The 19,722-nt window shown below is 36.5% G+C and overlaps 3 protein-coding genes across 3 annotated transcripts; 1 reads left to right on the top strand and 2 right to left on the bottom strand.

Moving 5' to 3' along the window:
• Positions 1-2,460: 2,460 nt before the first annotated feature.
• On the bottom strand, positions 2,461-7,208 carry LOC143576668 (uncharacterized). Its single transcript, XM_077060707.1, has 8 exons — positions 6,765-7,208; positions 5,776-5,946; positions 5,275-5,373; positions 5,071-5,172; positions 4,884-4,982; positions 4,620-4,733; positions 3,480-3,752; positions 2,461-2,795 (listed from the first exon to the last, which is right to left on the bottom strand). The coding sequence occupies exons 1-8, from the start codon at positions 7,206-7,208 to the stop codon at positions 2,553-2,555; spliced, it is 1,545 nt and encodes a 514-aa protein (XP_076916822.1). The 3' UTR covers positions 2,461-2,552.
• A 2,638-nt stretch (positions 7,209-9,846) lies between these two features.
• On the top strand, positions 9,847-10,393 carry LOC143576667 (protein FAR1-RELATED SEQUENCE 5-like). Its single transcript, XM_077060706.1, has 2 exons — positions 9,847-10,306; positions 10,386-10,393. Exons 1-2 carry the CDS (start codon positions 9,847-9,849, stop codon positions 10,391-10,393), a joined length of 468 nt encoding a protein of 155 aa, XP_076916821.1.
• A 7,394-nt stretch (positions 10,394-17,787) lies between these two features.
• LOC143576666 (uncharacterized) lies at positions 17,788-19,143 on the bottom strand. Its single transcript, XM_077060705.1, has 2 exons — positions 18,454-19,143; positions 17,788-17,913 (listed from the first exon to the last, which is right to left on the bottom strand). The coding sequence occupies exons 1-2, from the start codon at positions 18,934-18,936 to the stop codon at positions 17,788-17,790; spliced, it is 609 nt and encodes a 202-aa protein (XP_076916820.1). The 5' UTR covers positions 18,937-19,143.
• Between the last annotated feature and the right edge of the window lie 579 nt (positions 19,144-19,722).

The following is a 19,722-nucleotide window of genomic DNA, read 5'->3' as shown; positions in this document are numbered from 1 at the left end:
GTTAAAAACAAATACCATTTTAGTTGGGATCGTCACCAGCCAAATGCAAAGTTGGACATGTTATTTGCCAATAAGGTATAGTTGAGAGTATTTAAAACCAATTTTCCTTTTTACTTTCCATAATAACTTTTAAAAGTTGCGAAAATTAGTAAAAATACGAAATATAATTTTAAAATTCCGAAAATTTTGAAAAAAAGTTCGAAAATTGCAATAAATTGCAAAAATTGAAAAAAAAATAAAAAAAATGTTCAAACGGGTCGGAACGGGTAAGGGTCAACAGGTTCGGGTTAGAACGAGTCAAAACGGGTTTCAGGCCAGTTTTTTTTCTGACCAACGAATCAGCGCGTTTTGAACACGTTACAACTCGTTTTAACATCAAAAGTTCGTTTAAGCAATTTTCCAGTTCGTTTCAACACCTAACAGCTCGTTTAAGCGACTTTTCAGTTTGTTTTATCACTAACAGCTCGTTTAAGCGATTTTTGAGTTCGTTCCAGCACCTAACAGCTCCTTTAAGCGATTTTTGAGTTCGTTTCAGCACATAACAGCTCGTTAATCGATTTTTCAGTTCGTTTCAGCACCTACCAGCTCGTTTAAGCGATTTTTCAGTTCGTTTGAGCACCTAACAGCTCGTTTAAGCGTTTTTTCAGTTCGTAACAACTCGTTTAAGCGATTTTTTAGCTCGTTTCAGCACCTAACAGCGTTTAAGCGATTTTTCAGTTCGTTTCAGCACCTAACAGCTCGTTTAAGCAATTTTTCAGTTCGTTTCAGCACCTAACAACTCCTTTAAGCTATTTTTTAGCTCGTTTCAGCACCTAACAGCTCGTTTAAGAGATTTTTCAGTTCGTTTCAGCACCTACCAGCTCGTTTAAGCGATTTTTCAGTTCGTTTCAGCACCTAACACCTCGTTTAAGCGATTTTTCAGTTCGTTTCATCACTAACAACTCGTTTAAGCGATTTTTTAGCCCGTTTCAGCAGCTAATAGCTCGTTTAAGCGATTTTTCAGTTCGTTTCAGCACCTAACGGCTCGTTTAAGCGATTTCTCAGTTCATTTCAGCAGCAACAGCTCGTTTAAGTGATTTTTCAGTTCGTTTCAGCACCTAACAGCACGTTTAAGCAATTTTTCAGGTAGTTTCAGCACCTAACAGCTCGTTTAAGCGATTTTTGAGTTCGTTTCAGAACCTAACAGCTCCTTTAAGCGATTTTTCAGTTCGTTACAGCACCTACCAGCTCGTTTATGCGAATTTTCATGTCGTTTCAGCACCTAACAGCTCGTTTAAGCGATTTTTCAGTTCGTTTCAGCACCTAGCAGCTCGGTTAAGTGATTTTTCAGTTTGTTTCATCACTAACAGCTCGTTTAAGCAATTTTTAGCTCGTTTCAGCACCCTACAGCTCGTTTCAGCACTTAACAGCTCGTTTAAGCGATTTTCAGCTCGTTTCAGCACCTAACAGCTCGTTTAAGCGATTTTTCAGCTCATTTCAGCACCTAACAGCTGGTTTAAGCGATTTTTCAGCTCGTTTTAGCACCTAAACGCGCTGAAACGAGCTGAAAAATCGCTTAAACGAGCTGTTAGGTGCTGAAACAAACTCAAAAATCACTTAAACGAGCTGTTAGGTGCTGAAACGACATGAAAATTTACTTAGACGAGCTGTTAAGTGCTGAAATGAACTGAAAAATCGCTTAAACGAGCTGTTAGGTGCTGAAACGAGCTGAAAAATTGCTTAAACGAGCTGTTAGGTGCTGAAACGAACTCAAAAATTGCTTAAACGAACTTTTGATGTTAAAACGAGCTGTGTCGTGTTGAAAACGCGTTGATTCGTTGGTCCAAAAAAAAACTGATCCGAAACTTGTTTTGACCCGTTCTAACCCGACCTGTTGACCCTAACCCGTTCCGACCCTTTTTTAACATTATTTTATTTTTTTTTCAATTTTTGCAATTTTCCGAATTCTTTTTTGAAAATTTTCGGAATTTTAAAATTATATTTCATATTTTTACTAATTTTCGCAACCTTTAAAAGTTATTATGCAAAGTAAAAACATTGAAAAATTAAAAAAAAAACTAGATTACCTGCTATCCAGGTAAAATATATAAGATTGGAACAAAAATGAAAGTTCAATGACCTAAATAGAACAAAAGTTTTTATTAATGACCTGATTAGAAGAACAACTTTTAAAGTTGGTTACTATTTTATGGAGTAATCCCTTTTACATAGAACGGAACAAAATCTTAAATTGTAAACTCAATAGAAGCTGTTGTTAGCCAACACTTATTACATTAAAACCACGTACAACAAAAATGCATTTTTTTTTAACTTTGACCTTAATTGTGTAACTATTAAAACCGTTACAAACCAACAGACGTACACAGTAAAATTATTCTTATTGTAAGTTACTGGTAGGGTTGTGAAATGGAGAAACATTTCCTCAAACCATAAGTACATTAACTAACTCAGTAAAATAAAGACAAAATGAAGCTACAACGTAATGAAATCGAGCCGATAACGAAAAAACCCCAAGGCCCAGCATACAATAAATCAATCAGGGACTAAACATGTCAGCAGGGTTTCAAAAGGGGGCAACAAACCAATAGACCACCAGACCTAATTACACTTCTTTCCCTCCAACTATCCAATAATAGCTCTTCAGTCCTCTCGAGTTCTAAATACTTAGCCATGTCGAATCTCGGGCTTCTATTTTCTTTCAATTTATTTCCTTTTACATTTGTTGAATTTGCAGGTGTATATTCTGGGTTCCAACTTCCATGGCTACTGCCATGTTCTCGGATCAATTCCAAATCCTACATGAAAATCATAAATATCAAATTTATTGTCATCAGTTCATAGGTTTGAGTTTACTCACGGTTTTGGGTTGAACCCACAAACACGTTTAGCTAAACGGGCTGGGTTCAGTTGACCAAATAGGTTTTCTGGTTGACCTGTTTATTTAAGAAAATGTTTGATGTCATAACTTAAAGAGAATTATCATCCGAGTCATATCCATATATATATATTTTAACTATAAAAAAACACTTTCACTAAACTTTGTTTATCTTTTAAAAAACCTCACACGTCCGATTCTCCATCATCTTACTCACAAACACTTATGTTATTTTATTTTTTCTCGATTTTATTGTAAATTGTACTTTTGAGCATCAATATTAAAAAAAAAACTAATAAATACAAATAACTTCATTTTCATGTCAATCAACTAATATTCGTGTCGTGCTCTGGTTCCTGTGTGACACGGCTTTCAAGTTTGTGTCAGGTTTGACACGCCAACCTACAAACACGACCCCTTTAACACTCCCATGTGACAACTTGACCCAAACATTTTTTCACTAAATGAAATTATTGATAAAAATATAAATTTTGTGATCTTATTTCATAACTATAATTGTTCATAAAACAAGACCCGTTCATTTTTCTCAAATATAATGTGAAGTTCTCCATAAAGACAGAAAATAAGGGCAATAAACAAATACCTTTGATGGGTCCCACAATTTCGGTTTTGGAGTCGTAGGATTATTAGCACCATCATTGTCATCCCATTTCAACCAAGGTAGATTAACACCTTCCATTTCAACAGGAACACTATTTTGTTTGGTTGCACTTCCAACTAAAGTCGAACTTGTGTCACTTCTTTCCCCATCAAAAGAAGAAAAATCCGTATCTTCAACGTTTGATATAAAATCTTCAAAATACTTTTCAGCTTCTTCGTCTAATCGCTTAGACATTCGGTTCCTATCGTTGCTCCTCTGAAAATTATAAACAATCACCATTTAAAGGGTTGCACCTTTGATGTCGCAGTTTCACAGATCGGGCCACAGGTCAAAACCCGTAGTTTGGGCCAAGCCCAAACACCTCTTTAACAATTTTTTAAACTTTAAATATAAATATTGCACTAAATATGACTGCAAAAACTATATTGTTAAATATAAATGTTGCAACTTTATGAAAAGTTGATCAAGAAGGGGTCTGCGCATTTAAATAAACTTCCAACGAGTTTGAATCCTTTTGACCAGGTTGACTCATTTGACTGGTTCAGCCCATTCAACCCTTTCCATTTTTAGTTAAATCACTTAGTGTTCGTTCTTTACCTTTACCGAACAACAATCAAACAAAAACAATTAAATAAACAGGGTTTTCTTGTTTGTATTCTTAAGAAAATGAATGTGCTTATGTTAGTTCGTTAAAGTTATAAATGAACGGCTTACAGACAAACGGACGAACATAAATAAAACATAGATGAATGAACATTATTGATGAACCTAAAATTTTAAATAAAATGCATAAACGAAAGAACTTAAACAAACCTAACTAAGGGGCATAAACGAACATGAATGAATTTAAATGAACAGATGTAAACGAACGCACACAGACATAAATGAATGGGTGACACATGTGTTTATGTTCCTTCGTTTATTAAATAAACAAACATAAACAAACTTCCTGTCAAACACTTCACTAAACTTTGTTCATTTACACGCCTAATAATCTATTCAATTTTTAGTTAGATCACTTAAGACATAATTGCTTTGTTTGAGATAAAACATAAACTAAATCAACCCACGTATAAACAAACCAACCGACCTGTACTAGATCAAAAGCTTATGGGGCCAAACCTTTCGGGTGTACGAGACTGTTTGTGATTTAACATTACTCCTCGACTTGGGAACCACCTCCCGAACAATCTTGTACTCATCCCGAGCCTGATGCTCCTCGAGAGTCCTCTCGGTCTATAATTCAAAAAATATTAATATGCAAAGGCAAGAAATTATTATAAAACGGTAATATAATGAATCAAGATTTTAAAAAGATTAAATTTATTAGAAATGTACTCGACTAATAAAGACGGAAATATCTAAATAACTTGATTACATCCTCACCTGTTTTAACTTTGTTGTATGGTTATTTCTTGTAGCGTCTGATTTGTTTAAATACAATCTATCATGGACCGATAACGCAGAAGGCTTTCTTCCCATTGTCTGGATTAATTATTTGAAAATTTCAGTAGGGTCAGAAAATATATAAAAGTTATATGAAGCATTATAATTTTAAAAAATAGCATTAGACCTGTTCGCGTTCCATCATTAATTCATTGACAGCAGATCTAACCTCTTTTCTCATTGCTTCATAAATCCCATTGTTAGTATCATCCCCAGTAGGGTGTTCCATCTACAACATAAGATTGCGGTAAACATGCAGAAATAAGCACGTTTAGAAATCACTAAGAAGTAATACCCTATAGGCAGTTATAGTTTAGGGGAAGAAACAAACCTTTCTTTGTGCATACACAGCTCGAATAGTCTTCTCGGTTTCATTTCTTCCATAACGAGCATCTCTTAAATCATCATCGGTAAATGCTGATGAGTGGCTCTGAAAGTGATAGTGATATTGAATAATCAGAATGATTATTTGTAAACTGTAATAGTGTAATGTAAAATTTATAGTGTTTGGATGTGCTTCTGCTGTTTGAATGTTTTAACTGTTAAGAGTATTCAGATTATTTACCGAAAAGCGACATTGTTGACGAAAAAAATACATGGCTTGTGAAATAGAATAAAATTCTTTCAACATATATTTGTGGAATGGACTAAAATTCTTTCAATTTAGTATGAAACTGATCATATGACACCTATATAAACATAAGCATGCATTTTTTTATCCAAAGTCCAAACATTAAAAGCTAATTATTGTGAGTTGAAATCACAATAATCAAACAATTGTAAGAAATATCCTAACAAAGCAGCAATTCAAACTTTAGGAAGTGTTGGTTACCGAGTCGCCATCACGTGACCTCAATTGAGGAGCTTGGCTCACAGACCTAGTGAGCCTTCGATGACTTGAAGCAGTGGGCCTTTGAAAAGAAGCAACCCGACTATTATTGACATTATTCATGCTCCTGGAATTTGATTGACTAGCAGAACTCTTAGAAAAATCAATATCACTCTGTCAATCACACAAACAATTTAATCAGCTACAAAAGTTAAACACAATATGAACCCACTAATCCTAGAAAACCATTACAACTAATTTCAAAATTTTGATGCATACAAGATTGTAAACTTAGTTGGAGCGTTGCACACACAACAACATAGCTAGACACAAGAAAAAAATAGTCCAACTTTATAAGCTTGTAAAGCAGCTTGTTTGATATAGGCCTGACAATAGGTACAAAGAGACATTGAGGTTTACTAATTTTTCATTGAAAATTCGATTAAAAACAAAAACATAGTTTGCTTAATGTTCCTAACTAACTAATGCCAAAACAGGTTTACATGAATCAGCTTGTCTTCTAATATATTATGCTTTTAATACCTAAACAACTCAGAGAGCCTCGGGCTTTTTACAACCAAGATACCATGATTTGTTATCACAATGAACGATGGAATTCTTTCAAATCTATATTTAGGTCTTCACAAACATCTCGAATTGAAAAACTCAGCTTCTTAGCTAATCCTTCTACATGCTACCTTTTCATATAGAGCTATATTAATTAACTATTAAAAACCGACTCACACTACACAACAAGTGTACCGATCGTGTAGTAGCACAGAAAAGCAAGTCCGAATATTGAACCCAAACCCAAAGACACGGGTGGCGGCTTTTGTTACTAAAGTACTAAACCTATATTAACTCTTAACTAATAATAATATCTATCTTGATTCCAAGTGATTACTTAACGAAAACAAAACATAAATAAATAACAAGTAAAGTTTAAATAAATAGTAAAGGGAAAAGTGGAACTGATTTGAGGTAGAAGTTACCTCAGAGTCACTAATCTGATGCCTGGCAACTGAAACCGAACGTCGCCGCCTCAAATCAGCATTTGCAACAACCTTAACTGCACCACGAGCACTAGCATTCCCATCGTTCCGCCTAGACACCGACCTCCCGCGCCTCTGAGAAGCCGAATTCGCACCGACAATAGCTGAATCAGCACCGTTGCCGTTACGATGCCTGGAGACGGACCTGGAACGCCGCTGAGATGCTGTGGTCGGCTTGTTCAAGCGATGATCACGGCGACTACCTACACTGTCATCTTCTTCTAGTTCACTGCCGTTATTGGAGAAGAACTCGATAGCGAGATCATCGAGGCTGATTTCGGGATAATCGGAACGTCGGTGGTGAGATTTGGAGGATGAAGAATCTTCAGACTGAGTGGTTACCGGAGGTCTTCTGGTGGTGGATTTGAACGCCGATGTAGCCATCGCTGACGGAAGTGAAGAACAAGGGTGGTTTCGTGGGGCGGATTATTATATGTGAGTTATTTTTATATTTTGAATTACGAGTATATTTTTGGATAGCTGATTCATGTTTAGGACAGGGATCGATGTGTAAAAATAGAAAGATATACCAAATAATTAACTGGATTTTAATCATTAAAACTAACGTATAATAATAATAATAATCCATTTTAGCAATGTGATAATGCCATTTTTATTTTTCAGTTAGAGGGAAAATAAGTTAGTATGGCCTTAACTTTCATTTACCTCGTTTCAATACAATTTACAATATTTTTATTAAAATAAAAATAAGTCCGTTGATATTTTAACCAAATGAGAGGGGAGAGGGCCACAGGAACATAAAACATAAAGTGTGTGTGTTCATTTTACACACTCTTAAACAATCATGTCAATGATCATACCGTATTCTAATAAATATTCTTAAAACTTTTATGTAATATTAATTCAACTTCTAGTGGGATATTTATTTTAAAATACAAAAACTGTATAAAAAAAATATCCAGGACACAATATTAGAAAAAAAAAAGTCGGAGGTGGGTCACACGATACAAAGGAAAGTCACATGAATGGAATGGAACTTAAATTAGTACCGTTTGTTATGAATTATGATAATGGCCTATGGGTAGGTAGGTAACCCGTTCAACTCTTCAAACTTGTTCAACTAAACAATCAGTATTTCTTTTTCATAAAACCGTTTTCTTTTTGTTTTTTTTTAATTAATAAAGTGGTGTCCATTGTATTAAGTTGAAGAGTTGAGTCACTAAACCTGAAGTTTATTATTATGTTTAGTTAGAGATATCATTCTTAACTCGAACACGCTTAAAACCATGAAATTCAAACATGGTTTTTCATTTATCAAACAAGTTACTAAGCTTAAATGAAGTTAAACACATTAAACAGGGTGAAGGATTTTCATAAATGAGATAATAAGTCGAAAATAGGTTGACAAGCCAATCTATGTCAATCTAGATCCGTTTCATTAAAAAGGGTTAAATATTTTAAGGGTCTTGCTAACCACACCCCACACCGCACCAAACCCCGCCCGCGTAAAGCCCTTACCGGGGCGGTTTATTTGACGCGACTGATTTGATCGACGACGTCGATGTCGTCGGATGATTTGATTGTAGCAGACTGTCGTTGAACACTTATACCCAACGTTTAGCTTTTTACATGGCGTATATGCACATATCAATTATTCAGCCTGAAAATTTCGTAGTATATATTAGCATGCAAACATAAATATGCATATACGAATATACAAAGTGTCCAAAACCCCAACTCAAGAAAATGTCATGATTGTTCGACGGTTATTTTCCGAGCCCGCCGAGGACAAACGAGGAGTCAAGTATTCTGGATTTGAATCAGGCGCCGCCAGGGTTTGTAGATTATGACGGGGAGGCGACATTACCAAATTTGAACCAGTTATCGTCACATGTTTATTTGGTTTACCCGTCGTCATTATTTTTGAAACTAGATTTGTTAACAATATATTTTGTTAGGAATATTTTGTGCACGACTATCCACATTGGGATGTGGCGCTTAGCAGCAGTTTGTACTGGTCACAGCCTGAACATGATTATGGTCGGTCTTCGTACCATTTATCAGAAGACCCGCATTACGTTGCCCAGCCTTCGTACCAGTTTAATACCGAGAAGCCGTATTCCTGTAGTCAACATTCATACCCATTACCAGTAGGGGACTCGTATCGGTCACAACCAGAACCGGACCATATTCTTGAAACCTCTCAAGAGACTGGTGACGAAGATTACGGCAGACATAATTCTGGTAACGAAGATGATGACGACGATGGTGATAATTACATTCGCGAGGCGAGGGTGTCATATAAAACAGATAACATACGAGACCATACGTTTTGTTAAATTAAAATATTTTGTAATTAGAAGTTTGAATGTGTTTTAAATTTGACGTTATAACTGTTTTAGTTATTTTCTTCTCGTGAGGAGCTGGAGCAGTGGGCGAAGGAAAGAGGTCGGGAGCATGGGTGTGTTGTTGTTGTCCAGCGGTATAGGCCAAACGTAGTGGATCTTGGATGCAATCGCAACGGCGAACCAAAACTCATCGCCACAATCAGGCGTACCGGCAGTATAAAGAAGGGTTGTCCGTTTAAGCTAAAAGGAAGGTGTGACCGTGTTGGTGATATTTGGAAGCTTCATGTCGTAAACGGGACGCACAACCACGAGTCGTTTGTCTTTAAGGAGGGTCATGCGTATCTAAGGAGAATGTCCGACGAGGAGGTTGATATGGTTGCGAGGTTACACACGGATGGCTTGAAGACACAAAAAATTGTTTCACTCTTACGCAAACGGTTTCCCGAGACCTGCGTTATTGATAAGGAAGTACACAATCTTATAGAGAAATTGAAAAAAGAAAATAGAGTTGGCGATACCCCTAATGCGAGTTCACGTTTTTGAATTTGACTTGTTGCAACGGATGTTTAAAAATATTTATTAACGTCATATAAAACCGGTTGCGGGTATTTGAAAGCTTCCTATTTAATAATGTGTTCGTTTATCACACACGGGATAACCCTTCCACAAACCGCGTAGAGGATGTATTCTTTTATCATGACACCTCGTTTAAAATGTGGCGTGCATTCCCCCATTTGTTGTTGATTGACACGACGTACAACACGAACATGTACAAGTGGCCGTTTTTTCAGTATATTGGCGTGACGTCGACGTCGAAGTCGTTCTGTATCGCGCACGCGGTTCTACTTAGGGAACGCCAGACGGATTTCACATGGACCCTCAAGCACCTCAAAGGTATGCTCGAGGATTCTATTGAGTCGCGCGTCATAGTCACGGACAGAGACTCCGCCTTGATGAATGCTTGTAAACAAGTATTCCCGAATGCTACCAGAAACCTATGCAAGTGGCACATACGTGAGAATATAAAGAAAAAGTGGAAGGGTATCTATGATAGAGAGGCAAGAGAAGATTTCGCTCTATTGTGGACGGTCTTGTGTGAGTCTCCCACGTTCAATGATTACGAATATAACTGCTTAAAGTTGCAAGAAATGTTATGCCATATTGGGAAAGAAAGTAAGTCCTTCTGATTATTAATACAATTAGTGTTAATCTAGTAGTACATTTCATAAGTTTATTTTTGTTTCCTTTTCAGAGGTATGAGACTATATCCATCATACCTGGCTGGTGCGAGACAAGGAAAAGTTTGTATCTTGTTTGATGGCCAATCGGTTATACTTCGGCGAGACTACAACAAACCGAGTCGAGAGTCAGCACGTGAACCTGAAAAGGCACCTTAGCAGGGCCAACAAAACCCTCCACGCACTTGCAGCTTATGCCCTTGAGCTTATAGAAGCCCAGAAGGTTCAAATCGGAGCAACATTTGAACAATCCCAGATTAAGTTGAAGAAAGACCATAACCTTAAGGTTTTTTACAGGCTACATTATAAAGTGTCGATTAAGGCTCTTACTCTACTTGAAAAGGAGTATGGAAAGCTTGAAAAGATGACCGAGTCCGGACATACGTGCCGACACCAGTTGTGAACGTCTATGGGGTTGCCGTGTAAGTGTGAGCTGGAGAAACACCTTAATACAGGCGTACCTATTCCACTAAAATCGATAGACCCGTTCTGGAGGAAGCTTGACTTCGATCCAGTGGTCGCATAGGAAGAAGAACAAGACTTCGAGGCAGAAATGGAAGAGCTTAAACAGACGGTTTTGATACGTAAAGATCCAAAACAGAAAAGAAGCCTTTTATCGAAGATTTGGTGCGTTCTACCCGACAACTCAATTAAAAAAAAGCCCAGAGGGTTGTGCGTGGGAGGTTTCCTTCAAGATGTTTGGGGCGATCAGTACTTTTCATTGGAGGAGTTCGCCGTGGCGATCGGCTTTTACACCGAGGAGGAGGTCCGACAGCCGATCTACACTGCGAGCGTCCACGAGGGCCCGGACGATTATTTGCGCATTTGGTGGCGCGCGATTGCGAGTGAGGCTTTCCCACCCGGTACCCAAGAAAAAGCCTCTTGCATCATTGACCCATTGTACAGGTAGGTTAACCTACGTTACTTTACATTACATGACATTGCATTATGACACGTTATTACATTATTTTATATTACATAACGTTTCATTGTATTATATTACCTTATATTATATTTCGTTGTGCAGGTACCTACACAGGTTGATAGCCTCGTCAGTACAAGGTCGGATTCAGGGTGCTGACCACTGCAGCCTCCGAGACTTGTTTTTTTTTGCGGTGCCTTCTGACGGGGATCCATTGCAACCTCGCCCATGCCTTCGCCGACTACATCTCCACATACCAGCACAGGCAGGGACGAGGATTGTTGATCGGTGGCCCATACGTGACGCAGATCGCACATTATTTGGGACTTCAAGCACATCTAGCTACTCTTACGATCCCGACAGTTTCCCCCCGCGAGCTCAACTGTTATAGCGCCCAGGGCATGCGTATTGTTCTCAAGTTTAAGGAGCCCGACGGGAGAAGTGTAGACCGTCTCGTTACGGACTTCGACTCTCAACCTTACATACCGGTGCCACTAGTTGAGCCTCCGCCATTGGGTGTACCGGAGATGCACAACGACGAGAACCACGTAGAGCCACCGGGGGACCAGGACGGAGGGGAGGATGAGGCGACGGATGGAGCGGAGCAGGTTCAGGTAACTTTTATAACTCGTTTACATTTATTTTTTTTCCGTCTAAATATTAACGTTTAATTATCTTTTTAATGTCAGCCACGGGTGCCGCAGCACGTCCCGCGCACCTATCGCGCTGTGCGTTTAGACCATGCCACGGATGCCTACTTACGGAGAGTAGAGGACGCGGTGCTACGGATGCAACGTCAGATTGATTGGATGATGGAGAGGGAGGCCAGCCGACAGCGTGGTGAGGATTACACATTACATCCCCCACACTTTGACCACGAGGCTAGCACATCAAGGGCCGGAGCCGGCGCCTCCACCGACGGGGACGAAGACGGAGACACAGTAGTGTAGATATTTATTTACATTACTTTGTCATTTTCTATCAAACATTATTATTTTGTATGTTAACAACTTTGATATTTTGTATGACATGGCATTATGCGTATTTACTTATTTTTAGGTGAATAATATTACATATTAAAGTAAAATCGCCCAAGTATAGGCAACGGCAACGGGAAATCCCCTTCAAGTTGTATATATATCCAATGAGTATCTGTAACATTAGCAATGTCCAAGACCGGATGATCACGAAACCGCTCTGGTCCCTCTCTCATCGGGAAAAAGGTCCGGATGTTATGCGGCTCGAGAAGTATCAGAACGCGATTATTTCAAAGTGTTATAATCATACTGAATTACTGATATAACTCAACTCACATTTTATTCTTGGAAAAATAATGCTTTTGGAGAAACTTTTTGAACTTCTAGTGTGTTTTTTAACATCAAGTTTGTATGCCTCGAATTTTGCTAATTGTGTCGGTTAAGCAAAAAGAAAAGCCGAAGTACCCAAAGACCGACTTTTCAAGTGATGTCTTAAGAATGAGGCTCATAAGTTGGACTTTTGTTCCAACAAAACAAAAGCAAATCTTGCTAAATCAATAATTCAAAGAGTCATCATCATATGTTTACAACCGGAACAAAATAAAACAAACCAAAACAAAAAGAATGACAATTTAAATTCACAAAATTTCAAAGAGTCTCACTCAGGATTCAAGGTTTCACACAAAAAACAACATTTAAAATTTGTAATAGTATAATAAATCTCACTCAACGAATCACACTTAGCATTGAGTGATATTCGTTGTACTATTACGAATTTCACTGTATCGGGCCATAATAATAAGCCCAGTTCTTGTATTGCCCCACAAGTCCATTCCAAATTAAACATAGCAAACCCACCTATCATGTTGCCCCTTTTTTTTCTTTTAAAGTTTAACGAATGAATACAAACAATGTTCAATTCCATAACAAAAAAAATGATCCAAAAATATGCCCGTTTACTTATTCATGTCGGCTTTGTTTGGTTAATGTTAACCGAATGTACACGACCATGCCCCATTTAAGTTGTTTACATGCTACTCTCATAATCTCATATACAAAGTTATATTTACTTAATGAGACTTATTGAACATTGTTATACTACAAAATAACAAACATAAAAATAAAAATTTATAATTAATCAAAAATCCTACATAAATCTCCCTATCTCATAAAAGAGAATAAATTTGGACAGGTGTCACCTCCATGTTTCATTTACTACCGTGTCACCTCCATGTAATCTTTCTCTATAAGCTTTGTTTCTCAGTCTTTATCAAATTCAAAATTCAAACAACATTTCTGCCTCTACTCTCTCATACGCCATAGATAAAGCCTAGACTATGATGAACGATACTTATTAGTTATGTTTCTTTGTTATGCAATTTGATCTACTGAAATTAGGGTTTCTGCGTTTTGGACGTAACAGTTGAGTCGATTTAGTGTCTTACAATCTTCAATCCTCAAGCACCGGTTCAATTTAATCGTTGGTTCGTCATTCGCAGCCTAATTCCTAATCAGAGGTAAAAATTGATTCTGAGTTTGATGTTTATTAATTTTATTTATAGAATATATATTTTATCATTCACATACTTAATTATTGGGATTATCCTCATCTCTTCTACTTGACAGATTCACATCCCCAATGGAGTAATCCTTTGAAGTCCTAAGCCCTAGCCGCTTCTGTAAGTTTGATTCTTCATAATGATTTGACTGATTCTTCATTCTCATAATGGGTTTTCTTTAACTTTATACAAGTATTTATTAATTTAATCGTAGATACAGTCGCGTTTGTAACATCGAAATATGGAATTAAAGGTTTGCCTTAAAGTTCATAAACTACTTACACGTAGAAAGTACTTATCAAATACCAATCTGCTTTGTTAACTAATGTTGTGTGGGCTAAATAAAAGTAACTTATCCATAGTACAGTACACCATTATGAAATTTGTATTACTAGGCAAGTATCAAATGTTTTCTTTTAAATAAAACACAATTGTAAATGGCATATTTAATATTGTAGATGAACTTTTTGGTAAATATAAAGATGATAGTGACACAGATGCATTAGTTTACATGTGCGTTAACTTGTATATGCTTTGGCTTGTCAATTATATTTCTGTCTTATACCTTGATGTTTGTTTCTTTTGCTGCATAAGATGTTATACTTTGTTTATCTTAATTTTATGTTGGTTTGGATGTTATGTTCCTTCTGTGTTTGTGATGTCCCACTTTTGTTTCCTGCTTTGTTATGTTTTGATTTGCGTATTATTGGTTTAAAATTTAGATACTTCAGTTTTTTTATAGCATAGTAGTATTTATAAATGTTTGCTTCTTTTTTTGTGTATGAAGAATTTAAAGTTATCTTTGGTTTTTTTGATTGCTATGACTCTAGGATTTCATTGCTAATGTATTTTTGTTTTACTTCTTTCGTTTGGTGAATTTGTGTTTGTGTTAATTTATTGTAGATTTAGACTTATGTTTAAGCTCTATCTTTGCTTTTTAACATTTGTACTTGATTGCTCACTCTGTCCTCCACATGTCGCATGATAAAAGACCACATATTAGCTCATCATTATTCGGTAACGAGTATCGTTGTAAATCATATTGGCAAGCCTCTCATCACCCTGCACTGTGAGTTTCTCTAATTCTTTTCCATAGACACCCTTAGTATCCTTTTCTCATTCTTATTTTATTTCATGGTGACTTGTGTTCAGAAAAGAAAGCAAACGATTTAGGCTTCTTGAGAAACACAAGGACTGTGTTTTCTGAGCAAAAGGCTTCCATAAAAAGGAAGATTACTTTCAAGTAAAAGTTTTTAGGTAATACACATCATTTAATATTGGATTTTTTTAAAAAAAACAAAAACTATGAACCTAACTTTATAAACAAAATATCAAAGAAAAGGCAGCACTCAGGAATTCATATGAGTACTTATATTTGAAACTGGGCGAAATAGGCCACAACCAGTTTGGGTTAACCTTCTAAGTGCGTACATCTTTTTGTCCAAGTTTTTGAACATTTTTATATATAATTGATGCATTAGTAGAATGATTACTCTGTAGAACTACAGGCTGTTTAGCCTTCTTTGATAATGCTCTCAACGCTAAGTTTTTAGTAACAGGCTGCAAGAAAAGTGTTAGTTATGAGCATTATAAGGAAATTCATTTAAACGGAACTAAAAAAATACGCTATATGAATACTAATTGGTTTTCTTTATATAAATAATGGTTTACAAATTGCACATTTAGTATACATAGATTGAAGTTTTTACCTGCATGTTAATCTACATGTTTTTTAGGCTTTAATTGTACAACTTCTTAGTATGATTCTTGTGTTTAGTTGGTTACTTATATAATTATATTGTGTGGAATTTTCATTAAGTACTCTTTCATTTGTTAGGTTACCAAAAACATCATGTTATTAACATAAGAATATGAGCAACAGATACAACTTTTTGGCAGCCTACTGATACAGCTGTGAAGTGCGACCACTCTAAAACGAAGTCGACAAAAAAATTGAAACAACTAGTATACACTTTTGTTATTCTTATCTCTATGGCTTATGTTTAAACCCCATGTTTAAATCTTGATGCTATATAAAGTATGTTTTATATGATCATGCTTGATTCTAAACATATATTGTGGTTATATTCACGTGTATGATTTAGAAAATCCTTTGAATGTTAAAAATTTTATGTGGTAATGTTTTTCTTTTCTCAACAGCCATGTGGTAAGTTCAATTGATCTACATCTTTAGGTAGAATATGCTCTCAAGAGGCAGGAAGCTCAGTCACAAAATAGGGTTGAAGATTTGGAAGTGAGTTTTAATTTTGTATAGTAATACGCGTTAAAAATCACCTTTACATAAACGAATTTCTACTATAAAATGTTTAAGGGGAGACGAAATAGAAAAAATAAAGCGCACAACAATTCTTTCTTACTTGTAATTTAGCTTAACAAGGGTATATACGTATTTTTGCAGGTTTGTTCATGGAGTTGCAACAAAAAATTATAGCTTTTGGAACCTCAGTTAACACCTTTGCCAGGACGGTTCGCTTCTTCATTGGACTTGCAGTCATGGTGGCGGCATCAATAGCCATTGCACTACATGAAAGTTTACTATGTATTAAGGATTTGCATTTTGAAAGTCAAAATGTTTACTTGATTCGGGTTATGTTTGTCAAACGGGCAAAATAGTTAAAACAGTTTAAAGGAAACGAGTCAAAGATCAATTGAGGTGAATTTTGGATATCATTGCTTCAATTATATTTGGGCCGCAGCGACTCTTTTGAAATGGTGGTTTTTGTTTGAGCCAGAAAGGGACTTTTTTATCTATAAAATTGGTCATTTTGGTTCGGCTCATATTGATTTAGGCCATAGCGGGTCTTTATAGTAGTGGTTACAACATGCTAATGTTGTAGCTTTTTACTACAGGACACTATGTTCTTCAACAAGAAATTCTCATACGTAACTCAAAAGCCAAAATTAATCTAAAGGAAATTGCATTGTGTAGCTTGGCTGACTTCCCCCCCCCCCCCCCCCTTTGACCACATTTATTTCCTCCTATTGAACTAAGCATTTGTTGTGTATATAGGCAATCCGTTATTAAACTTTTTTTTACTTTAATTTACTATTATTATATTAATTAACATGTTTAGAATTAATGTTTACAACCCGTGTGTCACACGGGCACATAACCTAGTATTTAAATAAAAACATCAAACCACTACGGTATACATAGTTCTTAGATAGATATATAAATATATTATAATAATGAACAGAAAAATAAAAATAAAAAATCCTATAATTCAAAATTTGTAATAAAAAATCCCCCAAAAATATTTAAAAACATCGAACCGCCACGGTAAGAGCCTTAAGTGGCTGTTTACCATGACTGATTGATCGACGACGTCGATGATTTGATTGTCGCAGGTTGACGTTAACCATTATCTGATTGATTGAGGTTATATACGCCACGTATAATAGTTTACGTGGCGTCTAGTCCGGTTTTCTAACCACACCGCCGGTGTGGTTAGAAAAGCTGTATTTTAATTCGAAAACAATCTAACCATTATCAATCAATCAAGCCCTGTATATCCCACCGCATAGCACGCTATCGGTAGGGTCAGGGGAAGGTGGGATGTGTAGGCAAGTCTTTCCTCTATCCGAGAGAATAGAGCTTCCAGAGAGACCCCCGGCTCATAAAGCTACATACAGGTAATCATAGTAAACATACATCCTACAAGCAAAAGACACTTAGCAATATATAGATAACAAACTACCAAAAAAGCAAGGAATCTGTAACCTACTAAAAATGGCATAAGAAACAAAAATTTGACATTAAACACGTAAATTTGACATGACAAAACTAGGATGATGACACAATGATAAAAGAACATGATTATATAGCTACAAAATAATATTAGTAATATCTAAAGACAGAATATTACATTCATTAATCCAATACAAATTCTTAATTATTTGAAACTAATGAATGAATGAATTATGAAAGAGTTATTTATTAATAAGAAATTCGTGAGAAGCCATTGGAGGAGAGCTTGAGTTGTGCACCAGCACCAGACTCTTTCTTCTTCTTCATCGTCTTCTTGAACCGCTTCGACGCTGCTTTCAACACCTTCTTCCACCCCTGTTCCAACTTCATCAAATCACTCAACTTTTAACAAAATTCATACAAATTCAAACAATTTGTGAGGTATAGACAAGCCGATCCGCTCTAAAAAACTTGAATTAAGCCTACCTTAAACAATTAAACAAGCTCGAGCCCGAGCTTTTAACGAGGCTCACCTAATAAACGATCTCAAGCCCAAACTTCATATATCAAACTTGAGCCGACTCGAAGGCCTAAACGAGCTTGATATAACTTTTTATTAAATATATTTGTATACTATCATATTATATATAAAATTGTGATAAAATATATAAATATAATAATTAATAAGTAATAAACAGGTCAAGCCCAAACTAATTGAGTTTAAAAACTACACATGTACTCAGCTTGAAAACTACTCACAAATCAAGCTCGAGCTTTAGAGATAGAGCTCTAAATGAGCCAAGCTCGGGCTCAAGTCATCTTAAGTTAAAATAAGCAGAGCTCGATCCTTAACGGGCTCAGACTTGGCTTGGTTTCAGCCATAACAACAAGTCAACAATCATCAAACAGCTTTACCTTAATCTGAATCGGAGAAGAACAGACCGGATCCGCCTTCACACTCCCCGTACTCGACCCGAAATGATCAAACCCTCTGAAACTGCTCCTCCTTCTCTTCTTATTGCTGAACTTATGATCAACTTTGAAGCAATTAAACATACACGAATAATTGCGTATCGTCTCTTTCACATTAGCCTTCAACTTGTAATTCCCTTCGTCTTCTTCCTCATACGAAAGCTTCCTTTGCGTCTCGGGGTGGGGCGATTGGGGCCTTGAGGGGTGGGGAACCAAGGGGGACCAAATGGAGCTCTGCGTGTAGTCGAAATCAAAGGCGGAGTTATCGGGGAACTTGTGTAGAAGCTCCTTAGACATTGAGGATAACATGTATTCCACCACCTTCACTGTTTCAACTCCAGTGCCGTTGTAACTGTTGATTATGAGTCCTTTTGTCTCGTCTTCTTCTTCTTCTTGGTTGATTTGTTGGGTGTTGTTGGACTCCATTGTTGGCTGTTCGCAGATCGAATGTTGGTGGAAATCCGAGGTTAAAAGTAGCCGGTACGAGGTACATGACAAAAACTAGCCGTTGGAGGAGTGTTGACTGGATAAAAGTCAAAATTAGAGATAATGGGCCTTTTAAGGTGGGCTTCTTCAGATTATTGAGGCCTGAGAGGGTGTTTGGGTGCTGGCCCAACTTTCAAAAATTCTTGTTAGAAACTAGAATTTCTTTTATTTTTATTTATTTCTTTACGGGCTAAGGGGCTGTTTGGCAAGTGCTGAACCATTAAGTGCTGAACCATTAAGAGGTCTGAATGATTAAGAGGCTCTGAACTAGTAAGTGCTAAACCAGTAAGTGTTGTTTGGTTGGACATCTGAATGACTGTGCAGAATGACTAATTTACCCCTTAGTACTATTTTGTGCTGAATGAAATATATCTGTTTAGTCAGAGCGCATAATAACTGTACTGAATGAAATATATCCATTTCTATTGCATATTTGCAAATATTAGTAGGAACCCGCGCTATGCGGGATACGGATACGACTTGGAATATGGCAATTAGATCATGTACGAAACGCAAAACACGGCTTTAATAGTGTTATATTAACTTTTATCACCAATATATTACAAGACCTTATAATATTCTACATAAAATTCACCTACGTCAAGGCCAAACAAACTCAAAACTACAATTCAACTTCCTATACCCCATCCCTTCCAAGTGATAGAACTGAAACCTTAAATTAATAAAATTCTATAACTTCATTCATTTGTTGAACTTCAAGCAACA

This window comes from Bidens hawaiensis, unplaced genomic scaffold (assembly GCF_021521415.1).
Source record: "Bidens hawaiensis isolate Kalapana, Puna unplaced genomic scaffold, B.hawaiensis_p1.1 tig00028258_1, whole genome shotgun sequence".
NCBI lineage: Eukaryota > Viridiplantae > Streptophyta > Magnoliopsida > Asterales > Asteraceae > Bidens > Bidens hawaiensis.
Note: the sequence above shows the minus strand (reverse complement) of the source record. Positions and strands in the feature narration are given on the sequence as shown.

Excerpts from the sequence above, each read along its gene's own strand:
- LOC143576668 (XM_077060707.1), bottom strand. The coding sequence starts at position 7,208 with ATGGCTACATCGGCGTTCAAATCCACCACCAGAAGACCTCCGGTAACC. Across the intron at positions 5,374-5,775 it reads GGTCACGTGATGGCGACTCG|AGCCACTCATCAGCATTTAC; the intron begins GTAACCAACACT and ends TATCACTTTCAG. Across the intron at positions 5,173-5,274 it reads CTGTGTATGCACAAAGAAAG|ATGGAACACCCTACTGGGGA; the intron begins GTTTGTTTCTTC and ends CTTATGTTGTAG.
- LOC143576667 (XM_077060706.1), top strand. The coding sequence starts at position 9,847 with ATGTGGCGTGCATTCCCCCATTTGTTGTTGATTGACACGACGTACAAC.
- LOC143576666 (XM_077060705.1), bottom strand. The coding sequence starts at position 18,936 with ATGGAGTCCAACAACACCCAACAAATCAACCAAGAAGAAGAAGAAGAC. Across the intron at positions 17,914-18,453 it reads CTTCTCCGATTCAGATTAAG|GGGTGGAAGAAGGTGTTGAA; the intron begins GTAAAGCTGTTT and ends AAGTTGGAACAG.